The 18,508-nt window shown below is 58.8% G+C and overlaps 1 protein-coding gene across 7 annotated transcripts in view; it reads left to right on the forward strand.

The window, feature by feature from the left end:
- Nucleotides 1-230: 230 nt before the first annotated feature.
- Asph (Aspartyl beta-hydroxylase) overlaps nucleotides 231-18,508 on the forward strand; it is a 33,563-nt gene continuing 15,285 nt past the window's right edge. The window contains exons 1-13 of one of the 7 annotated variants that reach the window (XM_037224477.1): nucleotides 231-602; nucleotides 1,765-1,860; nucleotides 4,397-4,552; nucleotides 4,808-4,893; nucleotides 8,734-8,769; nucleotides 9,657-9,929; nucleotides 11,125-11,158; nucleotides 11,455-11,621; nucleotides 12,887-13,018; nucleotides 14,716-14,959; nucleotides 15,342-15,478; nucleotides 15,844-16,044; nucleotides 16,494-16,621. In XM_037224477.1, coding sequence (XP_037080372.1) covers nucleotides 551-602; nucleotides 1,765-1,860; nucleotides 4,397-4,552; nucleotides 4,808-4,893; nucleotides 8,734-8,769; nucleotides 9,657-9,929; nucleotides 11,125-11,158; nucleotides 11,455-11,621; nucleotides 12,887-13,018; nucleotides 14,716-14,959; nucleotides 15,342-15,478; nucleotides 15,844-16,044; nucleotides 16,494-16,621 — 1,742 coding nt within the window. In that variant the 5' untranslated portion in view covers nucleotides 231-550. The other 6 variants (XM_037224470.1, XM_037224475.1, XM_037224471.1 and 3 more) reach the window with 6 other exon arrangements.

Raw genomic sequence — 18,508 nt, forward strand, 5'->3', positions numbered from 1 at the left:
GCGCCACTCTATGTTTACTTATATGAAAACGTGTGTTTTTAAATAAACAACCTGGGTTTGTTTGAATTTTTTGTTTATTGATAAGCAGCCCTTTAATTGCAATATTAGGATAATGTATCTTTGTCTCAAGCCATAATTTTTAACATTCTAGTGATATTCAAGGCCACGCATGCCCTTTTTGCCCGTGGCGGAGTTCCTTTCCAACGCGGTAGCATCACCGGAGAGTCTTCTTCCACGTCGACGTGGGGGTAGGGGAGGGGTTGAAGAAGAGGTCTCGCCGGCTTACCTGGGGGGTGCAACTGGGTAGGGCCGAGTGCGGCTGGGTTGTGTTTCGGTTTTGTGTGTGGCGGGTAACAGGAAGGTCTTACTATTTGGTGGAATTGTGATCTTGTTCGGGTGGTTTGTGTCTGAATTTTAGGTACCGGCCGGTGATTTGTGGTAATCGTGGGAGCGCACCACGCAGATACCTTGCCTGTAACAATCTACACTTCACGTGGTAGCTATTGAAGCACGTACCTAATCGGGACGTGAAATCCTTCACTGGTGCAATATGTCGGGTGAAACACAAGCCAGACGGCGCAAGGACAAGAAGAAGAAGAGGGGTAAGTGGTAGTTGTGAATGATTTTTCCACTGCATTGCTGTCAGAAGGAAGCCAATTGTTGATATCTAAAAAAATGAAACAAATGATATAAGAAACACATTTCTGGAAAATGTGTTAAAAATATTAGTGTTATGCTGACATCAGCATGCTTCTCCACAGCTAATGTCATGTGCGTGTTGCTACATTTCATCAGTTAGGGATGGAGTGTATGATGCAAGATGCTCCAGATGATCAGTCTTGCCACATGTCCTCTTGTCTACCATTGTTGTGGTGCATCTTCTTCACAACTGTACAAGGAACCACACTTGTGCCTAGATCCCAAGTCCAGGAACCCATTGGGATCTGTGCTCATGGGATCTGGGACTAAGGTCCTAGGATTTTTGGGGGGCTCCAGACACTTGTCGGCAATGAACTATGTGGTACTGTACATTGGAAATTATTAACTTTGAACAAAGCTGTACAAACATGAGTGCTGAGTGCTATTTGCAGCATAACCAGGTGTATTGTGTACATAGTGTGCCAGACCAGGGATATGGTGCACCAGATATAGGATAGTACACAATCAATATTTTTGCATGTGCCAAACTTCTGAGGTGTCAGTCTGAGATGTATGTATGCTGAAATTGTTGTGATGCTGCTTCTTTTCAGACATGTTTGACATGTGTTTATTTAGCAGGAATGGATCAAAGTAGTAATGAATACCAGCATAAGAGCTATTTTAGTCACTAAATATGTATAAGCCATTGCAAATTAAATGTTAAAAATTAGGCTTGCTAGGTCACATCAGGTTTGGTATGTAATATATGCTTGTTTTTGTGAAGTAACTATCACTGAACCCAAATAGTATGTTATGTCATGCAAAGTACCCAGATAATCAGTTACTTAGCTATTTTACGGAGCAAGCTGCATCTCAGCAAATGTTTTGTTGGTTTAGAAACTTACTTACGGATCACAGATGCACACACAACTGCGCAGAAGGCCATGGCTTGTAATGTGACAAGTTTGCCTCATTGATATTGTCATGGGTCAGACCTTTCCAGTCATGTAAAGCTGATTATAATAACAGATGTTCAAGTTGCAATCAACCACAGTGACAGTTGTGACAGCAGGCACCAGACCTGAGCTGCGAGCCTGTGCTGACCTAGTTGGTGATGCGTACCAGGTCGAGGAGAGGCTCCTGGGGCATCTGGGGATGAACCCTGGCAGGAGACCTTCCATGCCACCACCCATGATGATGACAAGTTTTATGTAGAGCCAGGTACAGCACCTGTGTGACCATGACAGAGGGCCGGTAGTGTTGCTGTGCCTATCCTCTCCACACACTGGCTGCTAACTCCCGACTGTTTGTGTCTTGGTTGTGATATTGAGTGTTCACTGACATTTTTTATGGATGGCTCAGTGTGGGGGTCAGTAGATCACTACCTGAATTGAGGCATGATTCCCCTTATAGACAGGTAGATGTGATGTTGATTAAAATTTTGCAGAGGAACATTGTTAACCTGGTTTGCATGATATGGTTTATGAACATAAACCCAAAATGCATGGCTCTGTTCCACTTGAAAAGAAGTGCCCAGCTTTAAGTTGTAGTTGTTGTCAATGCCTAACTGTGCATAGCAAAGCTGAAGGATCTACACATGCAGTCTGCTGCTCTGAGGAACTGTGGGCACTGTCCACAGTTCATCATTCAGCTTCATATCAGCAGAACCATTATTGCATGGTCAGTGCATCAGTTTGATAAGCCATAGCAGAGCCGTTTTTGTGGATTTGTCCATTTGTTGCTGTTGCCAAGCTGTCTTACAGCAGGCTGATTTGTGTTGTATGCTGATCTGTCGCCAGTCCATAGGATACACCAATCGGTATGGTGCACAGATCTGTATGAAGGACCAATCTGTATGATGGATGCTGATTGTAGGGTATGCTGCTTTCCTCCTCAAAACCACCAGTTATCCAGTATGCATAAAATATCAGCAGTACCCACATCTTCACTGGAGGGCAAGGAGCACGTAGATTCAGGAGCTGCCTCCCGTCGATAGCTAATGGACGTTGTGCCTGTGTATATTCTTGTTTGCCATGTCATCTTTCTTCACATGGGACTGGTTGGGTTTAACAATGACCCTTTAGTTTGGTTGAAGGTCTGACATTTTGTCACAGACACCTATGCAAGTCCATTCCACCACCTGCATTGGGAAAGAATACATCCCCATTTTCTGATATTTAGACAACAGTTTGTGCGCTTTCCGAATTAGGATTTCAATGCGCCTCAGCTTATAAATTTTTCGTGGAAAAATATCGGCGTTGTCAGAGGTGCTTATTTCCAAAAGGCAGCAGGTTTTGATCGCCTCACACCGGAAGCATGGGCCTGAGCTATGCGATTCAAGTTGTCACGAAGGGGCGCGCTATCGCGTCCTTGTCAGGAACCAACTGCATCAGTGATGCGTAGGCCGGCGCGACAAAGCGACGTCTCTCCCGGTGACGTCACCCACGCCTGCTGACTGGCGGGAGCGGTAGGTCACGCGGTATCCGGTTTTAATCTGCGCGGCGGCATCTGACCCGTCCACTTTCGCCGGCTGTGGCCGTCGCGGCGGTAGGCGCCGGCGGCCTTTCACCGGGCTCGGCCGGCGGCCGGTGCGTCTCCCCGCCTCCGGCTGGACCGGCTGCCGACCGGCCGGCGAGCCAGCCTGTTCCGGTCCGGCGCTGCTGAGACGAACGGTCGTCCCGGCGCGCCGGCTCGGGCCCCGACCGGGACGGCTGGAGATAGCGCTGGTGAAGGGGTGCAGTGACCCTGAGATGGGCTGCGCGCACGCGGCGCGGAGTGGGCTAAACTCGACGCGCTTTTTATCTGCTGCAACTGCGTCGTCAGGGTTTGAAGGCCTTCTGTCTGAGGATTCTGTCTCTTCTGGCTCCTCACTCCCTGAGGATTATGTCGTTGGCATGAATGGAGAACCGTGGCACATATCCAATTTGAGTGTTTTGGCTCAGAGGCCGTTCGACACCAATACAATTTCAGCATCCGTCGCAACACGTAGCCAACGAGTTTTCACAACGTCACCGACGGCGGACTAAGACGAAACTTGCGTAGGCCATGCAGTGCGGACTTGAGCGATGATGCGCGAATCGTGTGTGGTTCTCAAATTGCGAGGGATGTACGATTACGCCGCACGACGTGCGCACACCCCTCGGAATATGAAAACCACGTACGACCAACGCTCGAGTTACTGCCGCAGTACCTGGCTGCGCTCACTGGAACCGTTCAAGCCTGAGTCCTCTTCGTAAAGTGGCCGGCAGTATTGGCATGGTCCCGGGGAGGAGGCTCTGCCAGGCGGCAGTTGTCACTATATTAAGCCCCGACAGTCGTAGTTTGCGCCTGATTCACCAGGGGAGGGGATGGCTCCCGGCTGTCACGCCTATGAGCCGTGCCAACTAAATTGCCATCGCAAACTTCCTGCATGGTTTGCAACTGAGCGGACTTAACCCCTGTGTGAACACCTGCAGCACGTGGTGATATCCGATTCACCGATATATTTCAGCGCGTGATTCCTGGTAACGGTTTACTAGTTGCTGGGGCCGCCCGCCGCGTGTGATCCTCGTAGACGAAAAATGCCTTCGCTGTGCGAGACCGCCTGTGCCCGACGCTGCCCCAGTGTCGTGTCTTTCACGTGATAACGGGCGGTCGCTATCCCGCCCTTGCGTGCCGCTCGCCGTGTGCAGCCGGTAAGCCGATGGCGCGCCGTGCTGGCCTGCGGCGCGCCATCTGCACCGCGCGCGGTCCGTAAGCCTGTGACGGCGCTCGGCAGACTCGGTCAGCGACGACGGCACGGGCGAAGAGGATGTAAAGGAGCACTCGGAGGGCGGCAGCGGCTGCCTCACCGTGATCGTCTTCCTCGTGCTGCTGGCCGGCGTCGGGGTGCTCCTCGGCCTCATCTACGTCCAGACACAGGGAATACGGCATGGTGAGATCTCGGATGGATACACCCGCGCGTTGGAAACGGATCGAAAACGGTCAAGTGTTCCCGAAGTGAAATGCATCACTATGTCACATGTAGTGCGACATTACGAAATAACTTTTAAGTATCAGCGTACCTTATCATGGTGTATGACGTCCTTAGTGTTAGAGTCCTAAAGCCTACACACGCGATGATGTCCTTCATGCCATATGTGGGACGCCGGCGGTGGCCCGCCTCGTCACGCCTCCCACCCCGTTGCAGTGGAAGCACCGGCGCCGGCGGCCCAGTTCGCGCCCGTGGTGGAGAAGGTGCAGGAGGCGGTGCCGCCGCCGCCCGCCGACGCCACGGTACGGACTCGCGGCGGCGCCGGCCCGCCGGCCGTGCCGCGCTTTACTCTGCTGTCGGCTGACTGACGCACGCACATTGCGTAAAGCGTAACACGTGGGGGTAGGGGGGAGGCGACGGATGTGGGCCGCGATGACCGGCCCCTCCGCCGGTGCGGCGCGCTCCCTGCTGGCCGAGTGACGGCCGTGGTCTGTCCTTGCAGGAGGTGGCGGCGGCGCCGCGGCCGCCCGACCCCCGCCCGCCCCTATCCGACCCCGCCCTGGCCGGCACACCGGCGCCGTATGGCGAGCGCGGCAAGGAGCGGCTGTCGGCGCGCTACCGCGCCAACCTGGCCGCGCTCGAGGCGAACCGCGCTCGCCTGGACGCGGCGCTGCGCGAGCTGGGCGAGCGCCAGCCGCCGCCGGAGACGGATGAGGAGCCTGAGCGGGCGGCGGGCGGCGACGGTCACAACGAGAGGGATCTGTTTGTCAGCGGCGGCTTGGGCGAGGACGCCGCCGATTGGACGGTGCTCCTCGGACTTGCAGGGCAGCGGCTGCCGAGCCGGATTTCGCGCTGGAGTATCTGGAGCAGCCTATGCGCGCTGAGAAGGCGTGGGTGACGGGCGAGGAGGCTGGCCGGCACGCCGCCGCCGCCGCCGGGTCAGAGGTAAGCGGCGCCGGCGGCCGGCCCGAGCCGCGCGCGTCGGCCGCCGCCGCGACCGCGGGCGGGGCGGGCGACGGGTGCGGCTCGGCGGGCCGGCGCACAGTGCTCGGCTGGCTGCGCCGGCTGCTGCGGCTGTGCCCGCGCGCCGCCGCCGACCGCCGCCACCAGCTGTGCCGGCCGTCGCGACTGGAGCGCTTCCTGGCCTGGCCGCTGGGGCTGGTGGAGGCGGCCAAGCGGCTGATGCCACTGCATCTGGAGGAGCGGCGCGGCGACCCGACACTGTACCGGCTGCAGCGCTGCCCGGCCGGGCCGGCTGGCGCTGCGGCGCGGCGGCAGGAGCCGGCGACCGGCACGCCGCCGGAGGGAGCCGGCAACGCCGCAGCTGGGGGTGACGCCAGGGCGAAGCCGGTCGCCACACCGTGGCCAGGCGCCGGAACGGAGTCGCAGGAGATCGGTGTGGCGTCCTGCGGCGGTGAGGGCGCTGAGGCGGCTGGCGAAGTGAATCCGTGTGCCGATTGTGGTGGCGCCAGGATGGCTTCTGACCACGCTGCGGAAGCCGGCGTGGAAGCTGAGGTGCAGGACGATGCGGGCGGCAGCCGCGCAGAGTCCGAGCCTGATGCTGCCTCGGCCAAGAAAGACTCAGTAGGGAGAAAGGACGCTGCGCGGAGTGACACCGGAGCAGACCTACCGCCACCCGGACCAAGGACACCTGGCCGTCGTGCCGAAGGTAGCAAATCTCGCGCACGGTCACCTGCCAGCCGATGGGGAAGCGCTTGCCGAGGACGGCCGGGCGCGTGGGAGAGAGGGTCAAGTGTCGACCACAGCGCAGGCGAGTGGAGACGACGGAGGATATTCAGAGAGTGCTCCCCGTTCCCCGCATGTGGAGTTAGAGAGACCAACCCGTGGCTGCTTAGCGTGGCTTGTGTACGAGGACGTACAGCTAGGACGCTTTTCCCCGCCAGACCACGTGTATGGCGAGGGGTTAGTGCTGGATGATTTGATCGGATTCAAGGGATCGCACGATCCTCGCTGGCTAGCCGATCCCGGTGCCGTCGGATCTAAGGAAGTTGAGGAAGGCGAGTTGCGCTTGGTGTCCGGAATGGAAACCTCAGAAGAGTTCGTGCCCTGCTTCAAGCACCGGCTTAAGCGACTTCGGCTCACGAGGAGCATCCATGGGCATGTATGACAAGCACATAGATGGAGCTGCTTCCACGGACGTGGAAGCTGTCGATGATATTCCGCTTGATTGGCTCAACGCTTTTCGGGGGGCAACGGAAGAGGGCGGCGAGCTCCATCATGATGCTCTGACATCTGAACGTGATCCTGGTTACGAGGACTTACTATTGTTGATCTCTTTAATGCACGAGATTCACCAGTTGCTCCACTAGAGGCAGCTGCATTCGCTGATGATGCGGTGTTGCAGGACGATGGCGCCGGTGGTGAATTTGTGGTCGATAAGTTTATGTGGTCATCCGGCGATGAGGAAGGATTCGTTTTCGTTGATTCGTCATCTCTCAATCGACCAGCTTTTGTCAGTCATATGGAGTGGGAAGACGATGTCCCTGGTCCAACGGTACGGGTGGATGATGGCGAGGATTCCCCCCTTGACTTCAACTCGTGGCACGACATCGTTTCGCCAAAGGATGCCTTGGACGTTTGTAACGTCGACGACGAGGCTGCAGAAGCGGCTCCGGCCAAGCCGGCCGTCGGTATCGTTATGGAGCCGCTGTCACCAGACCGGTCCCCGACAGTCCCCGCCGGAGGTAGTGCCCGGCTGGCCGCGGTCGACGTCGTGCCGGTAGCGCTGGCAACCGACCTGGACGCTCTGGTCGCCATGGCGACGGAGACGCTGGCGCACGGCGGCGCGCAGGACGTGGCCGAGGAGGGGCTGTTCGACGAGTTCTTCGTCGAGGTGGAGGACATGCGGACGCAGCTGCTGCTGGGTAACGTGGAGGACGTGCCGCGGCGGCTCTCAGGCTGGAGGGAGGAGCTGGAGTTTGTGAGGGAGTGGGCTGGTGTTGCCGTCTTGGCCAGTGGTGCCAGACAGAACCTGGAGGGAGCTCAGTCCGCTTTGGTCAATCAGGGCGCTATTACCGAGGAGCTGTTAGATGACTTTGAAGAAGAGGTGGTGATTGATATTGGGAGGTTGTTGGGTTCAAAGGTGCATAGCATACCATTTTTCGATGTTGTCTCCGAGCATGATAGGAAAGAACGGCTTAGCGGCGGCGCAGATCTCGGTGGTACGTCGCAAGCTGATGGCAAACATTCTTGGGCTGATCCACGCGAGCAGCTCACGTACAGTCGGACGCTGGAAGCCGACACTGGGGAAGACCCCCACCATCTTGGCGACGACGAAATGCATCGCGGAAGTCTGGGGCAGGCTCGGCCACCTGAGTCCGACCGGCTGAAGCTGCGGGAGTCTAAGCACGGGCCAGCAGCGGTCGCCCGCTCCCCCGGACGGAGAAGCGTCAACCCCTCCCACGACGTCCCCTGGGCGCTGGCCCCGCGTGCGGCCGGCGACGCCGCCGAGTCGGGCCCCGCCCGCGCGCAGAGCGCCGCCTCGCCAGGGGAGTCGCCGCCACCGGGCGCCGCCGCCGCCACCGCCGCTGCCGCCGCTCAGGCAAGGTGCACGCAGCGTGGGAGCGGCGCCGCGCCGGGACGGCCGGCCGGCCGCCCGCCGCACCGAGCAGCGCCGCCGGCACGACCGCGCCGCCCCCGCCCGCCCGCCCGGCCTGCCCTGCCCGCCGCCCTGACTGGCCCCGCTCGCCCCGTCAGCCCGCATGTCCGTCTGTGACTAGGCGGTGCCACACCGCGGCGAGCCTGTGCCCCCCCCCCCCCGCACCCAGTACCACCGGACACTGCCGCGCGAGACGGCCCCCGGTGCATGGTGTGGTCGGCCCGCCCGCCGCCCGGTCTGATGCTAGTGCACGGCCCCTGTGTGGGGCCAGGGCGACGCCTGCGGCCCTGGGTTGCCGTCGCTGAAACGGTGATGCGTCTGAGATGATATGTGGATTGCTGTGTCTCCTCGTTCTAGCATTGTGCGTTTGCTGTCAGTTAGCGACATCCTGACGTTTGAGTTGGAACGTTACGTGATGGCGTGAGGAGTTTGATCATGCGAGTGCGCAGTGGTGGGATGATGGGGTAGGTAGCGTGCCTACGCGTGTGCATGGATTCTGACTGCTCGTTGGGGCTCGTTTCAGGGAGACGAGCAGCCGGCCGGTCAGCAGCCGCAGGAGGTAAAGTCCGCTCCACCCGCCCCCGCGCCCCCCTCCCCCAGCGGCGCCGCGGCCGACGTCACGGTGACGGTCGACGTCGAGGAGCGCGAGATCCACCACGTGAACGTGGTGGAGCAGGCGGTGCAGCAGCCGGTGGTGGAACACCAGGAGGTGGTGGAGCCGGTGGTGGAGCAGCAGCTGGAGGTGCAGCCGCAGGTGGTGCACCAGCCCGTGATGAACGTGGACGTCGAGCTGCAGACGGTGGTGGAGGTGATCGAGCAGCCGGTGGTCGTGATGGAGGAGGTGGTGCACACCATAGAGGAGGTGGTGCCCGTCATGCAGACCGTGCTGAATGTGTTGACCGTCACCGAGACCGCGGGCCAGCGCGAGGATGCCGCCAGCGCGGCGGCGCAGCAAGAGCCAGAGGTCGCTCCATCGCAGGACGACACACAAGACTCGGACACGGTCAGCATACCGGCCCCGCCGCGCCTCTAGATCGGCGCCGTTCGGAATCGAGCTGCCGGGGCACTGGGATCGCCTCGAGAGTGCTACGCACCGTAGCGTTGGGCGGTGTCTGCTGCTTTTGCCGAAACATTCACTCGGTGTGCCCTCCCGTCGCCTTTTCGCGCTCTGTCCGGGGATTTTGGGCTGGGTTTCCGCACCTCGGCTTCAGTTTGCAGACCTGAATGGGTGTTTTTAGGTGGCGCCTTCCATGGCGGATCAGTCGCTTCACGACACAGCCTTCAAAGTTCCGTCCATTATTCTCGCCGCGGTCTGACCTTGTGCATGGCCTGTGACTATCCCACGCGACCCAGCCAGCCGCGACGCGCACGGAGGCTCCTCGCACGCCTCCGTGCGCCAGCCGGGCTGTGCTCGCGGCCGCCTCTAGCCGTGCATCTTCCACTCAGGGGGCGGCTGGCTCGCCGGAGGAGGTGAAGCAGGTGGTGTACGTGGAGGCGCCCGAACCGGGCATCCAGCTGGAGGGCTCAGAGCCGGTGATTTCCGAGCAGTTCGTGCGCGCCGATGCGGCCGTCGAGCAGCTGCAGGACGCGCCGGCCGCCGGCGGTGACCCCAATGTCGTGCTGGAGGAGCGCCGCGTGCGCGTGCGGCAGGTGCTGCGGCAGATTACGGACCCAGACGGCACCGTGCGCGAGGAGGTCGTGTCCGAGGAGGTGATCGAGGTAAACAGGGCGCCCGCCGTGCGCCGCGACGGTGACTAACGAGAGCTGGTACCCGGCCGCCGGTCCGGCGTGCCGCGGCACCAGCTCGCCACCGGCGGTGACGGGGTGGTGAAGATGGGCTGGTGGCGACACTACCAACGGTGGCGGAGTAGCGAAGCTTGCAGCGTGGTGCTACCAGCGCTGCCGTCGGTGGCGGGGTAGTGGCTGTGGCGCCGTGTCTGTGACACCCTCCAGCGATGCGACCCCTGGTGGCGGCGTGCCGTGGCCTCTCCCGCATGATATGCTAACGCGGCAAGACGTCAGCTCCCCGGGTCCCGCTTGCGCTTACTGGCGCGTGCGGAGGGGGGCTCCGATCCCACCACTGCGCCTGCACACGGGGGCCCTCCACCTGCACACGGGGGCCTGATCCCACCTGCACACGGGGGCCCTCTGGACTTGCTCTACCGACCCCCAACGCTCCATTGCGCGACGAAAATGCCCCGGGAGTGTTTGAATCGAGTCCGCAGGGAGCAGTTCTATGCGGCCTACCGACTCAGATGCATGATTGTGCAGTCACACCGCACTACATGCAAGCAAGCCGTAACAAACTGTTCTGCATGACCTTGTTTGTTCGATAGCAGTGTCTTAATATTTCAAAGACTGTCGGTAAAGCTTGAATGGATATGTTGATTGGAGGAAGTTGATAGAAGGAAGAAAGGCATTGATACCCCTTTTTGTCATCAGTTTGGTGTTTTTGTGCTGACAAAAGTCGACCTTCATTGTACCAGGATGGTTAACCGACCTTATCGAGCAAGCATTGGTTCTATTGTCAAAACTCGGCCATCAGCACAGCTACTTGTAGGTACTGGTTTTCATAATAGAACCAATGATAGCTACATAACGTTGTTTGACCAGGACTTGGTTTATTGGAGCAGGGTTATTGCCAGGATAAGGACTCCAGGCTCGTGCAACTGGAGGCGGTCGGCGATGCGTCGGTGACGGGGTAATAACAGCCGGGTCAGGTCGCGGCGAACGGCCCTGGTGGTGGTCTAACATCACGCGTGTTGTGATGTGTCCATGTATTTGTGTATAGCGTTTGCACATATGTCTTGCCATTTCACATTCTTGATCAGCTATCAGCTATGTAGCGCTTTCGTCAAAAGTTATCATAACGTAGTTAAAACTGTTTTTACTACTATTTTTATTCCGATTTCAGGAAATCGAAGACGAGGCAGCGGCCTCTGACTCAGGTAAGCTTTGGAGTGCGAATTGTAAAGCCCCACCAGCGTTGGATTCGTTTTTATTATGCCGTTGTTTTTTCAAAAGAAAAATAAATGCTCTTGTTTGAGGCAACGGTAGCCGCTATCCATCGTTCTAGATAAGGACATACAAATATTTTATGGACTTCCTAGACCTTCGGAATCCATGTATCTCAACTAAAGATAGCTCCGCGGCGTGCCCGCTATTCTGGAAACGTGCGGACTGAGTGGGTGTTGTTCCAAGAGCGGAGGCGGCGAGCGTGCGGACTGAGTGGGTGTCTTTCTAGGGACGGCAGCGGCGGGCGAGGCGGCCGGGTCGGCGGACGTCACCGCCGACACCCCCGAGCCAGCGGTCGCAGCTGCTGGCGTGACGGAGCCGGAGAGCGTCACTGCCGAGGCGGCGGCGCCGCTCGAGGGGGCCGACGATCTGGTGGTAGAGGTGGAGGACGAGGAGGTAGCTATTCCCGTTGTGGAGGAGCCTGTAGTGGAGCAGCAGCCGGCCGACGCGCGGCCCGGCGAGAGTGTGGAGAGTGCGCGTGTGCCAGTAGTAGACCCAGTACAGCGGCCGGAGCAGCCGGCCCGCCCGCATGATCAGCCAAAGCATGAGCAGAAGTCGACGCAGGAGAAGAAAGCCAAAGAAGCGGCGAAGCAGCACGACAAAGAGGAGGTAGCTAAAGCTGCTGAGCAGCCGACCAAGAAAGCGAAGGATGCAGGGACGCAGAAGAAGGCGCCTACCGAGAAACCGGTAGAGAAGCCGACAGAAAAGCCGGCAAGGATTGAAACACCCACTGAAAAACCAGCGAAAAAAGAGAAGCCTACTGAGAAGCCGGTGGGGGAAAAGCCAGCAAAGAAAGAAACTACTGCTGAAGAGCCCAAGAAGAAGAAAAAATCCAAGAAGGCAGCGAAGGAGGAGGCGTCAGCTGGTAAACCGACGGACAAGGCGGCGCACCCGGGAAAGTCTGCGAAGGAGAGCTCCTCTGACAAGCCAGCGTCGGCGGACAAACCGGCACGACAGCCGACGGCAAGCGAGGAAGCCGAGGTCAAGCGTGTGCAGTCGGGTAAGCCAGCGGAGAAACCGTCAGGTGGATCCCCGAAAAGCTCGGAGTCTCCTAAAAAGTCTGCAGAAAAGCAGGACAAAGTCAAACCGGTAGAAAAGCCCAAAGCAGATGAAGGAGTGAAGGCTCGGAAAGACTCGGAGCCTGCGAAGAAACAGGAAAGGGGGAAAGCTGACTCAGGCGGCCCGAAACCGGCGGATAAGCCAGCGAAAAAGTCGTCTGAAGGAAGTGCTAAGCCCAGTGCACACGTAGATCGGCCTTCAAAGCGTGATACTGACAAGCATGCCAAAAAACCTAACAAGGTGAGCATTTTGTTTTGTTCGCGTGCTGATTTTGCACTAACATACCAGCAGCTGGGGATGCCTTGTTGGTATGATGTCTTGTTACCTGGTCACCTACTGTCACTTGTCACCTACTGGAATAAGCTGTAGCCCTTGTGTCAAGACCTAGTGTATGGACGTAGACCTCACCAATTGCCCTCTGCTCTTGTCGGATTACAGCGCGCGTGTTGTTGAACTCAGGACACGGTCCTGCCATTGCCTTGCTGTTGAGAGGTGTTCAGCGGTGGACGGCCGGAGTGGCGGCCAGCCGGCGTGGTCCGCGCCTGTGACGCGCGTCTGGCCGACGGGGCGGCTCTGGACCCGAGGCGTGCTCTGTCCGGCAGGCGGCGCCGCCGACGGCCGCGCCCGAGGAGCCCGAGCCGGCCGAGGCGTCCTACGACAAGGCCGACATCACAGGCGCCGACGACTGGGAGGTTCGCGGCGAGCTGGACGCCGCCGACGCCCTGCTGCAGACGGTAGGTGGCAGCCCCGCTGACCGGGCGCCGCCGCTCCGGCCGCGAGGCAGCAGCGCAGCAGGCACGGTCGTGACGGCAGGCAGCGGCGGCTGCTCCGCTCAGTCGTTATCGCGCCAGCCGGGTTGAATTGGGCATCGATTGGGCTGTTTGAGAAGCTGGTGGCATCGGGCATCAGGATGGTACGAAGCAGCACCGCGTGCATTGGGCGGGCCGGCGACGATGCTGCCCCACAGACCCATCACGGACGCTAGGCTCTCTGGGCATGTTTGAGTGCAATCTGCTGCGTCGCTGTCGCACGGCCAGATGCGGACGACGTGCGCCCACGCTGGTGCCTCGAGCGCGATGTTTGGGGCTGTCTCGTGGGCCTGTCTGGATGAAGCTGTGAGTTCCGAAGGCTCCGGAACACAGTCCGGCCCTTGGTGAACACCAGCGCCTTACTTATGGATGCTTGTAGCGCAAAATTGAAGCCTGGCTGGATGGGTGGGGAAATGGGCAAAGCGGACATACAAAGCAGCAGACGCCGGCTTGCAATTTTAAACTCGGCCAGTGAGGAGCAGGCTCGTTAAATTTTAGCGCACCCAGCCACCGCCAGGCAGACTAAGATCTGATTGAGGTATTTAACCTGCAAGACAGTTCGTGGTAGTCTCATGTGGTTACCATGCCGTGGCATTAGTTGCTTGTGAAATCGCGTCGAGACGGATGTCCTGGCTAAATTGTTTTGGTCTTGTAACCCATCGTCCACTGCACACTTCTATACGCCCACCCTATGCATCGCAGCTTTGGATCTGAAGTACGTATGAGTCGTTGCGTTGCTTGACATGTTTGAGTGCCGCTGCATTCCTTTCTCGTATGGATTCTCTTCGTGCGTCGTCTGTCCCATTTGATTGCGTTCGCTTGCATTCGCGGTTAATCTGTCTTGCTGCCGTTTTGTCTGCGTCTTTTGCGAGAAGGCTGTGGCTGTACCCAGCAGTAACTGTTACTGCTATCTGCCTCCAGGAATAATCGGCTCTGCAGACTTGTGCCTTTCCCGCTCTTCCTCATATCCCGACTCTTTTCTTTTTCTTCTCAAATGTAGCCAAAGAGTTGAGCCCTTTGGTTTCCCTAGGCATTTCGGAGCTGCTTGCCCCATCTGCTTGGTGTGAGTGCTTTGGTTCGGAGCTGGTTTGGAGCTTGGAGATGGTTCTTTTGGTTTTGGGCTGACTAGCAACAGGCCCTAGTCTAGCCTGATGGGTTTTGCTAGGAATGGTATGCAACGAATAATGCGGCGCGAGCAATGTCTTTCCCATGTGTTGTTGCTGGCGTATGTGCGGTTTGACCTCGGTGAGTGGATTGTTGTTGAGGTTTGACCCTGTGATACTCTTCCGGCCCGCGCGCCTCCTCGTCCGACTTTGGCCAGGCGTTCAGCGCCAGAGAAAATTGCCAAAGTGGGGCGAGGATGCCGCTCGGGACCTAGAAGGAAACGCATGCCATGTGCCTGTCGCACCGCATCTAATTCTGGTTTCGGTTCTGTTCTTCCCGTTACAAATACTCCCTCCCGACACTGCCACACAGCCGGTGCGTCGATGTTTTCGGTGGTTCGGTAGCGGTGCTTACTCCCACGCCACCCTCGTCCCTTCTCCGTCCGCCTGTCGCTGCCCGCATGGACGGCTGGCCGCCGCGCCCCGTCTCCATGGCAACCGTTGCGTCGACGCGAACAGGACGCGGCCGCCGGCCTGAACGCGTTCGGCGCCATCCTGTCGCGCCGGCCGCGCTCGCCGCGCGCTCTCTGGGGGCGCGCGCGCGCGCTCAATGCGCAGGCGCAGCAGGAGCGCAGCAACAACGTGCTGGACAAGGCCATCAGCGCCTTCAAGGCTGTGCTGGACCTGGACGTGGAGAAGCCGCTGCCGCTGGCGCTGTTCCGCCAGGTGGCCGAGACTTGCGTGCAGCAGATGAGGTTCAGGGGTGAGTGGCCGCATGGGAGACCGCCTGCGTTAGCCAGTGGGTGGGGCAGGCGCTCATGACCTGTGGCGGGGTCTCCAGCGCGGAGTGCGGTGTGCGCGCGCGGTGTTAGCGTGTGTCGGTGGCAGGAACACCGGCCGTGATGTTCGAGACATGTTCGTACCGTGCCGGCCAGTAACATCCCCATACATCGCCTCACGCCAGTGCGCCCCGTGACGGCGCTGCGCTCGTTCAAGAGCGACCCGGGGGTCGCGAGGTGGCCGGTGGGGCTTGCCTGCCTGCCGCCGGCCGGGCTGAGCTGCGGGCCGTCAGCCGCCGACGGCCGCTCCGGTGCTGGCCCGGCCCAGCGATCGGCCGCCGCTGACCTACCCCCGCACCGCCTCAGGCCAAATGGACCAGGCGGCACGCATCCAGCAGCGCCTCATTCAGAAGTTCCCGGACGACTACATGCTGCGCAACCACCTGGCCACCGTGTTCCTGACGTACGGCCAGGAGGCGGCCGCTGAGGAGGTGCTGCAGGAGGTGAGGGCGCCGCTGGCGGGCCCGGGTCGATACGGAGTCGTCGCCGCGTGCTCCGCCGGCCGCCGGGCAGCCAGCGCTGGCCGACTTTTGTCGCGGCCTCTCCGGTGATGTGTTGTCGGAGGTGGACGCCGAAATGGCGGAAAACGGTCTATGACGTAAAAAGCAGATTGCTCTCATGTGCCCAGGCGCAGTAACGGTTTCCTGATACGGATAAAAGCAAAATTCACAATAAAGCTCATATGCCTGGTGGCAAGCGGACGGACATTGGTCCCTCCCCACCGAGTGGTGGACTTGGGGTCAAGCTGCGGCGCGGTCGGTCCGGCCGGAGCGTGGGACTGAGCGGGATCCCTGGGCGCCGCCGGCAGGTGTTGCGGCTGTGGCCCAACAACGGTTACGCCAAGGTGCACCTGGGCTTCGTGCGGCGCCAGCAGGGCCGGCACGAGGAGGCGGCGCTCCTCATGCAGCAGGGCCTCGACACGAACGAGCCGGGCGTGCACGACAAGCGCTTCTACCACAACCTGGGCGACTCGTACCACCGCATCGGCCAGCTGGAGAAGGCGCGCGAGGTGCGGACGGTGCGGCTCTGGCCGCAGCTGGCTGACACAGCTCAGCTGGCGGACCTGTGACGAGGGGCTGTCGTCACCCTGGCTGACCACACACTGCTGTTGTGGCGTGCTTCACTGGCGTTATGGTCCTTCATCGGAGCGATCTTTGGGTTTTTCATCGATGATGCCGAGGTATCAAGGCGTGGATTGTACTTTTGTTGTTTATTTCCGTGCGTCCGATGCTATTCGGTCGCACGTTTAATCCGTTGAGGGATGGGGATATGCGGTGCAGTACCTGCTATGAGTGGTCAGGGAAGCTGCCCGGCACCTGCCGTGACCGTACCCAGTCCCACTCTGCCTGTCGGGTGCCAGACTGGCGTCCTGCCTGGCTCATGTGAGTGGCCGGACAGTGAGCCAGTTCCGGTCGTGTCCGTGCCCTGTGGTAACACCGCGTGGCGCGCGGCCGGCAGACGTATGAGGAGGGCGTGCGCCGAGGCCTGCTGCTCAGTGCCGTGCAGCGCTCACTCTACAACGTGGACCGGCTGACGGCCCGGCCGTACTGGACGGCCGAGCAGACAGGCAGCGCCGAGCTCATCAGGTCAGTGAGGTGCCACCTACCTCCGCGGCGGTTGGGGGGGGGGGGGGGGCGGGAGGGGCAAGACCGATGATCGGTAGCGGCGGAAGCGGCGCGGGGCTCGCTCGTCACCATGGTGACGAACACCGACCTACATGGGCGGGCGTGACGGGGGTGGAGAGACGGCGGACTCCTGGAGCGCCCCGTGGATCTGTGTGGTGTGTGCAGCGCTTCTATGTATCTATCTGTATCTGAAACCTATGCACCAGTGTGTTGACTCACAACGCATAGCGTGCGAGAGGCATACCCAAATCCATAATGCATAATATCGTGACATGATCGGCGCGAGAATGCAATGACTTCCATGTTGCAATAATTTCCTCGTGACAATTTGAATAACAAAGTAGTTGGGCCGTGGATCGTATCCCCCCTGCTTCAGCGACGCCGTAGCACATTCACCTGGCCTGTACTTGTACTGGCAGCAGCTTCTGAGCCTCCTCAATGCTGGTGTTTTCCTAAGTTGCTCGGTTAACCCAGAGGCTCTCGCTTGATTGGAATAATTCTTTTTTTGTGTCGAAAAATTGCGCATCGTACTTAGCTCATTAGCCAATCAACAGAAAGAGGGATTTTTAACGTATATTTTTATCTCTCAACCCAAACGCCATCCGTGCACACCGGTGGGTTGCAAAGCTGTTAGCCTGCCAGGTAGCGCCGGGTCGGCTGGGTTTGACCGCTCATATAGACCCCCAGTCCCCCTCTTACATTTCGTAAAAGATTCATGGCCTACTACGCGGCCTGACCGCAACCCCTCGAACGGTTCGTGCGGCGTGGGGCGAATGGGGGGATGACAGGTGGAAGAGATGTAGGAGATATCTATCTTCATGTAGGGGATAAAAAGTTGGTCTTTCGGAATCGGGCTTCGCCGGGAACCCGTGCGAATGGCTTTGATCGATACGCTGGTGAGGCTGACTGGAGTTCAAGATGCAGATGCGCACTGATGCAGTACTCCCGTGGTGATTCATTAAGTGCGTCGCTTACCTACGTTGCATAAAAGCGATGTCTCAGCCCCCAAATGGCTTCAGAATTGAATTTCAGTGAATTAATTTGAAGCAACGCTCATTTTGAGTGCCTACAACCAGAGCCATACGAGGAAACACGATATTTTCGGCGGATTTTGGCCACAGTGAACTGGACTGGACGTCTCCGCGATTTCGTAGTGCAGCCGTTCTCAGTGTGGACCAAGGGCGCATTTTCAGACGGATTTTAGGACTTTAGGGCAGGTTAGTGTGGACACTGTTTTGTCATTTTTAAATTGCACGTCTGCCTACTGCGTGCAGTTAGTTAATTTCACCCTAAAACGGGATGACTGATGATTTGCGCCGAGTTGTAGTCACCGGCTGTCAACATCTGCGCACACTTGTGCCGGTGCGATCGTCTGTTCTGTCCTCCGTCAACATGCGTTGGTCACATTTACTGCGACGCGGTTCGTCGAAGTCTGGCCCGACTTTCTCTCGCTGTGTGTAGCTTTTGGTGGCAAATACTATGTTTTCCGTGCTAACCGAGTGGTTATGTAATGTAATGTAATGTAATGTATGTAATGTAACCGAGTGGTTATGTAATGTAATGTAATGTAATCAGTGGTAATGCTGCTGATAATCCATTGGTGCAGAAACAGTAAGCATCATCATACAGCCGCCATGCCAGTGAGGTACCTGAAACGTTGGCACCGTAGCATTGGTATAGGGTCGTTAGTGCTCCAGCTGCCCACTCGTCACCCTGCGGTACTCGTTTCACTGCTGCTGTGACACAGCGCCGTGCGCGCTGGTACGCCTGTGTCACATGCCACCCATGGCACGTGCGGCGGCTGCAGAAGCCGGCCGTCGAACGTATCTCAACGAGTCTCCAAGCACG

This window comes from Pollicipes pollicipes, unplaced genomic scaffold (assembly GCF_011947565.3).
Source record: "Pollicipes pollicipes isolate AB1234 unplaced genomic scaffold, Ppol_2.1 Scaffold_4881;HRSCAF=5763_pilon_pilon_pilon, whole genome shotgun sequence".
Lineage (NCBI taxonomy): Eukaryota > Metazoa > Arthropoda > Thecostraca > Pollicipedomorpha > Pollicipedidae > Pollicipes > Pollicipes pollicipes.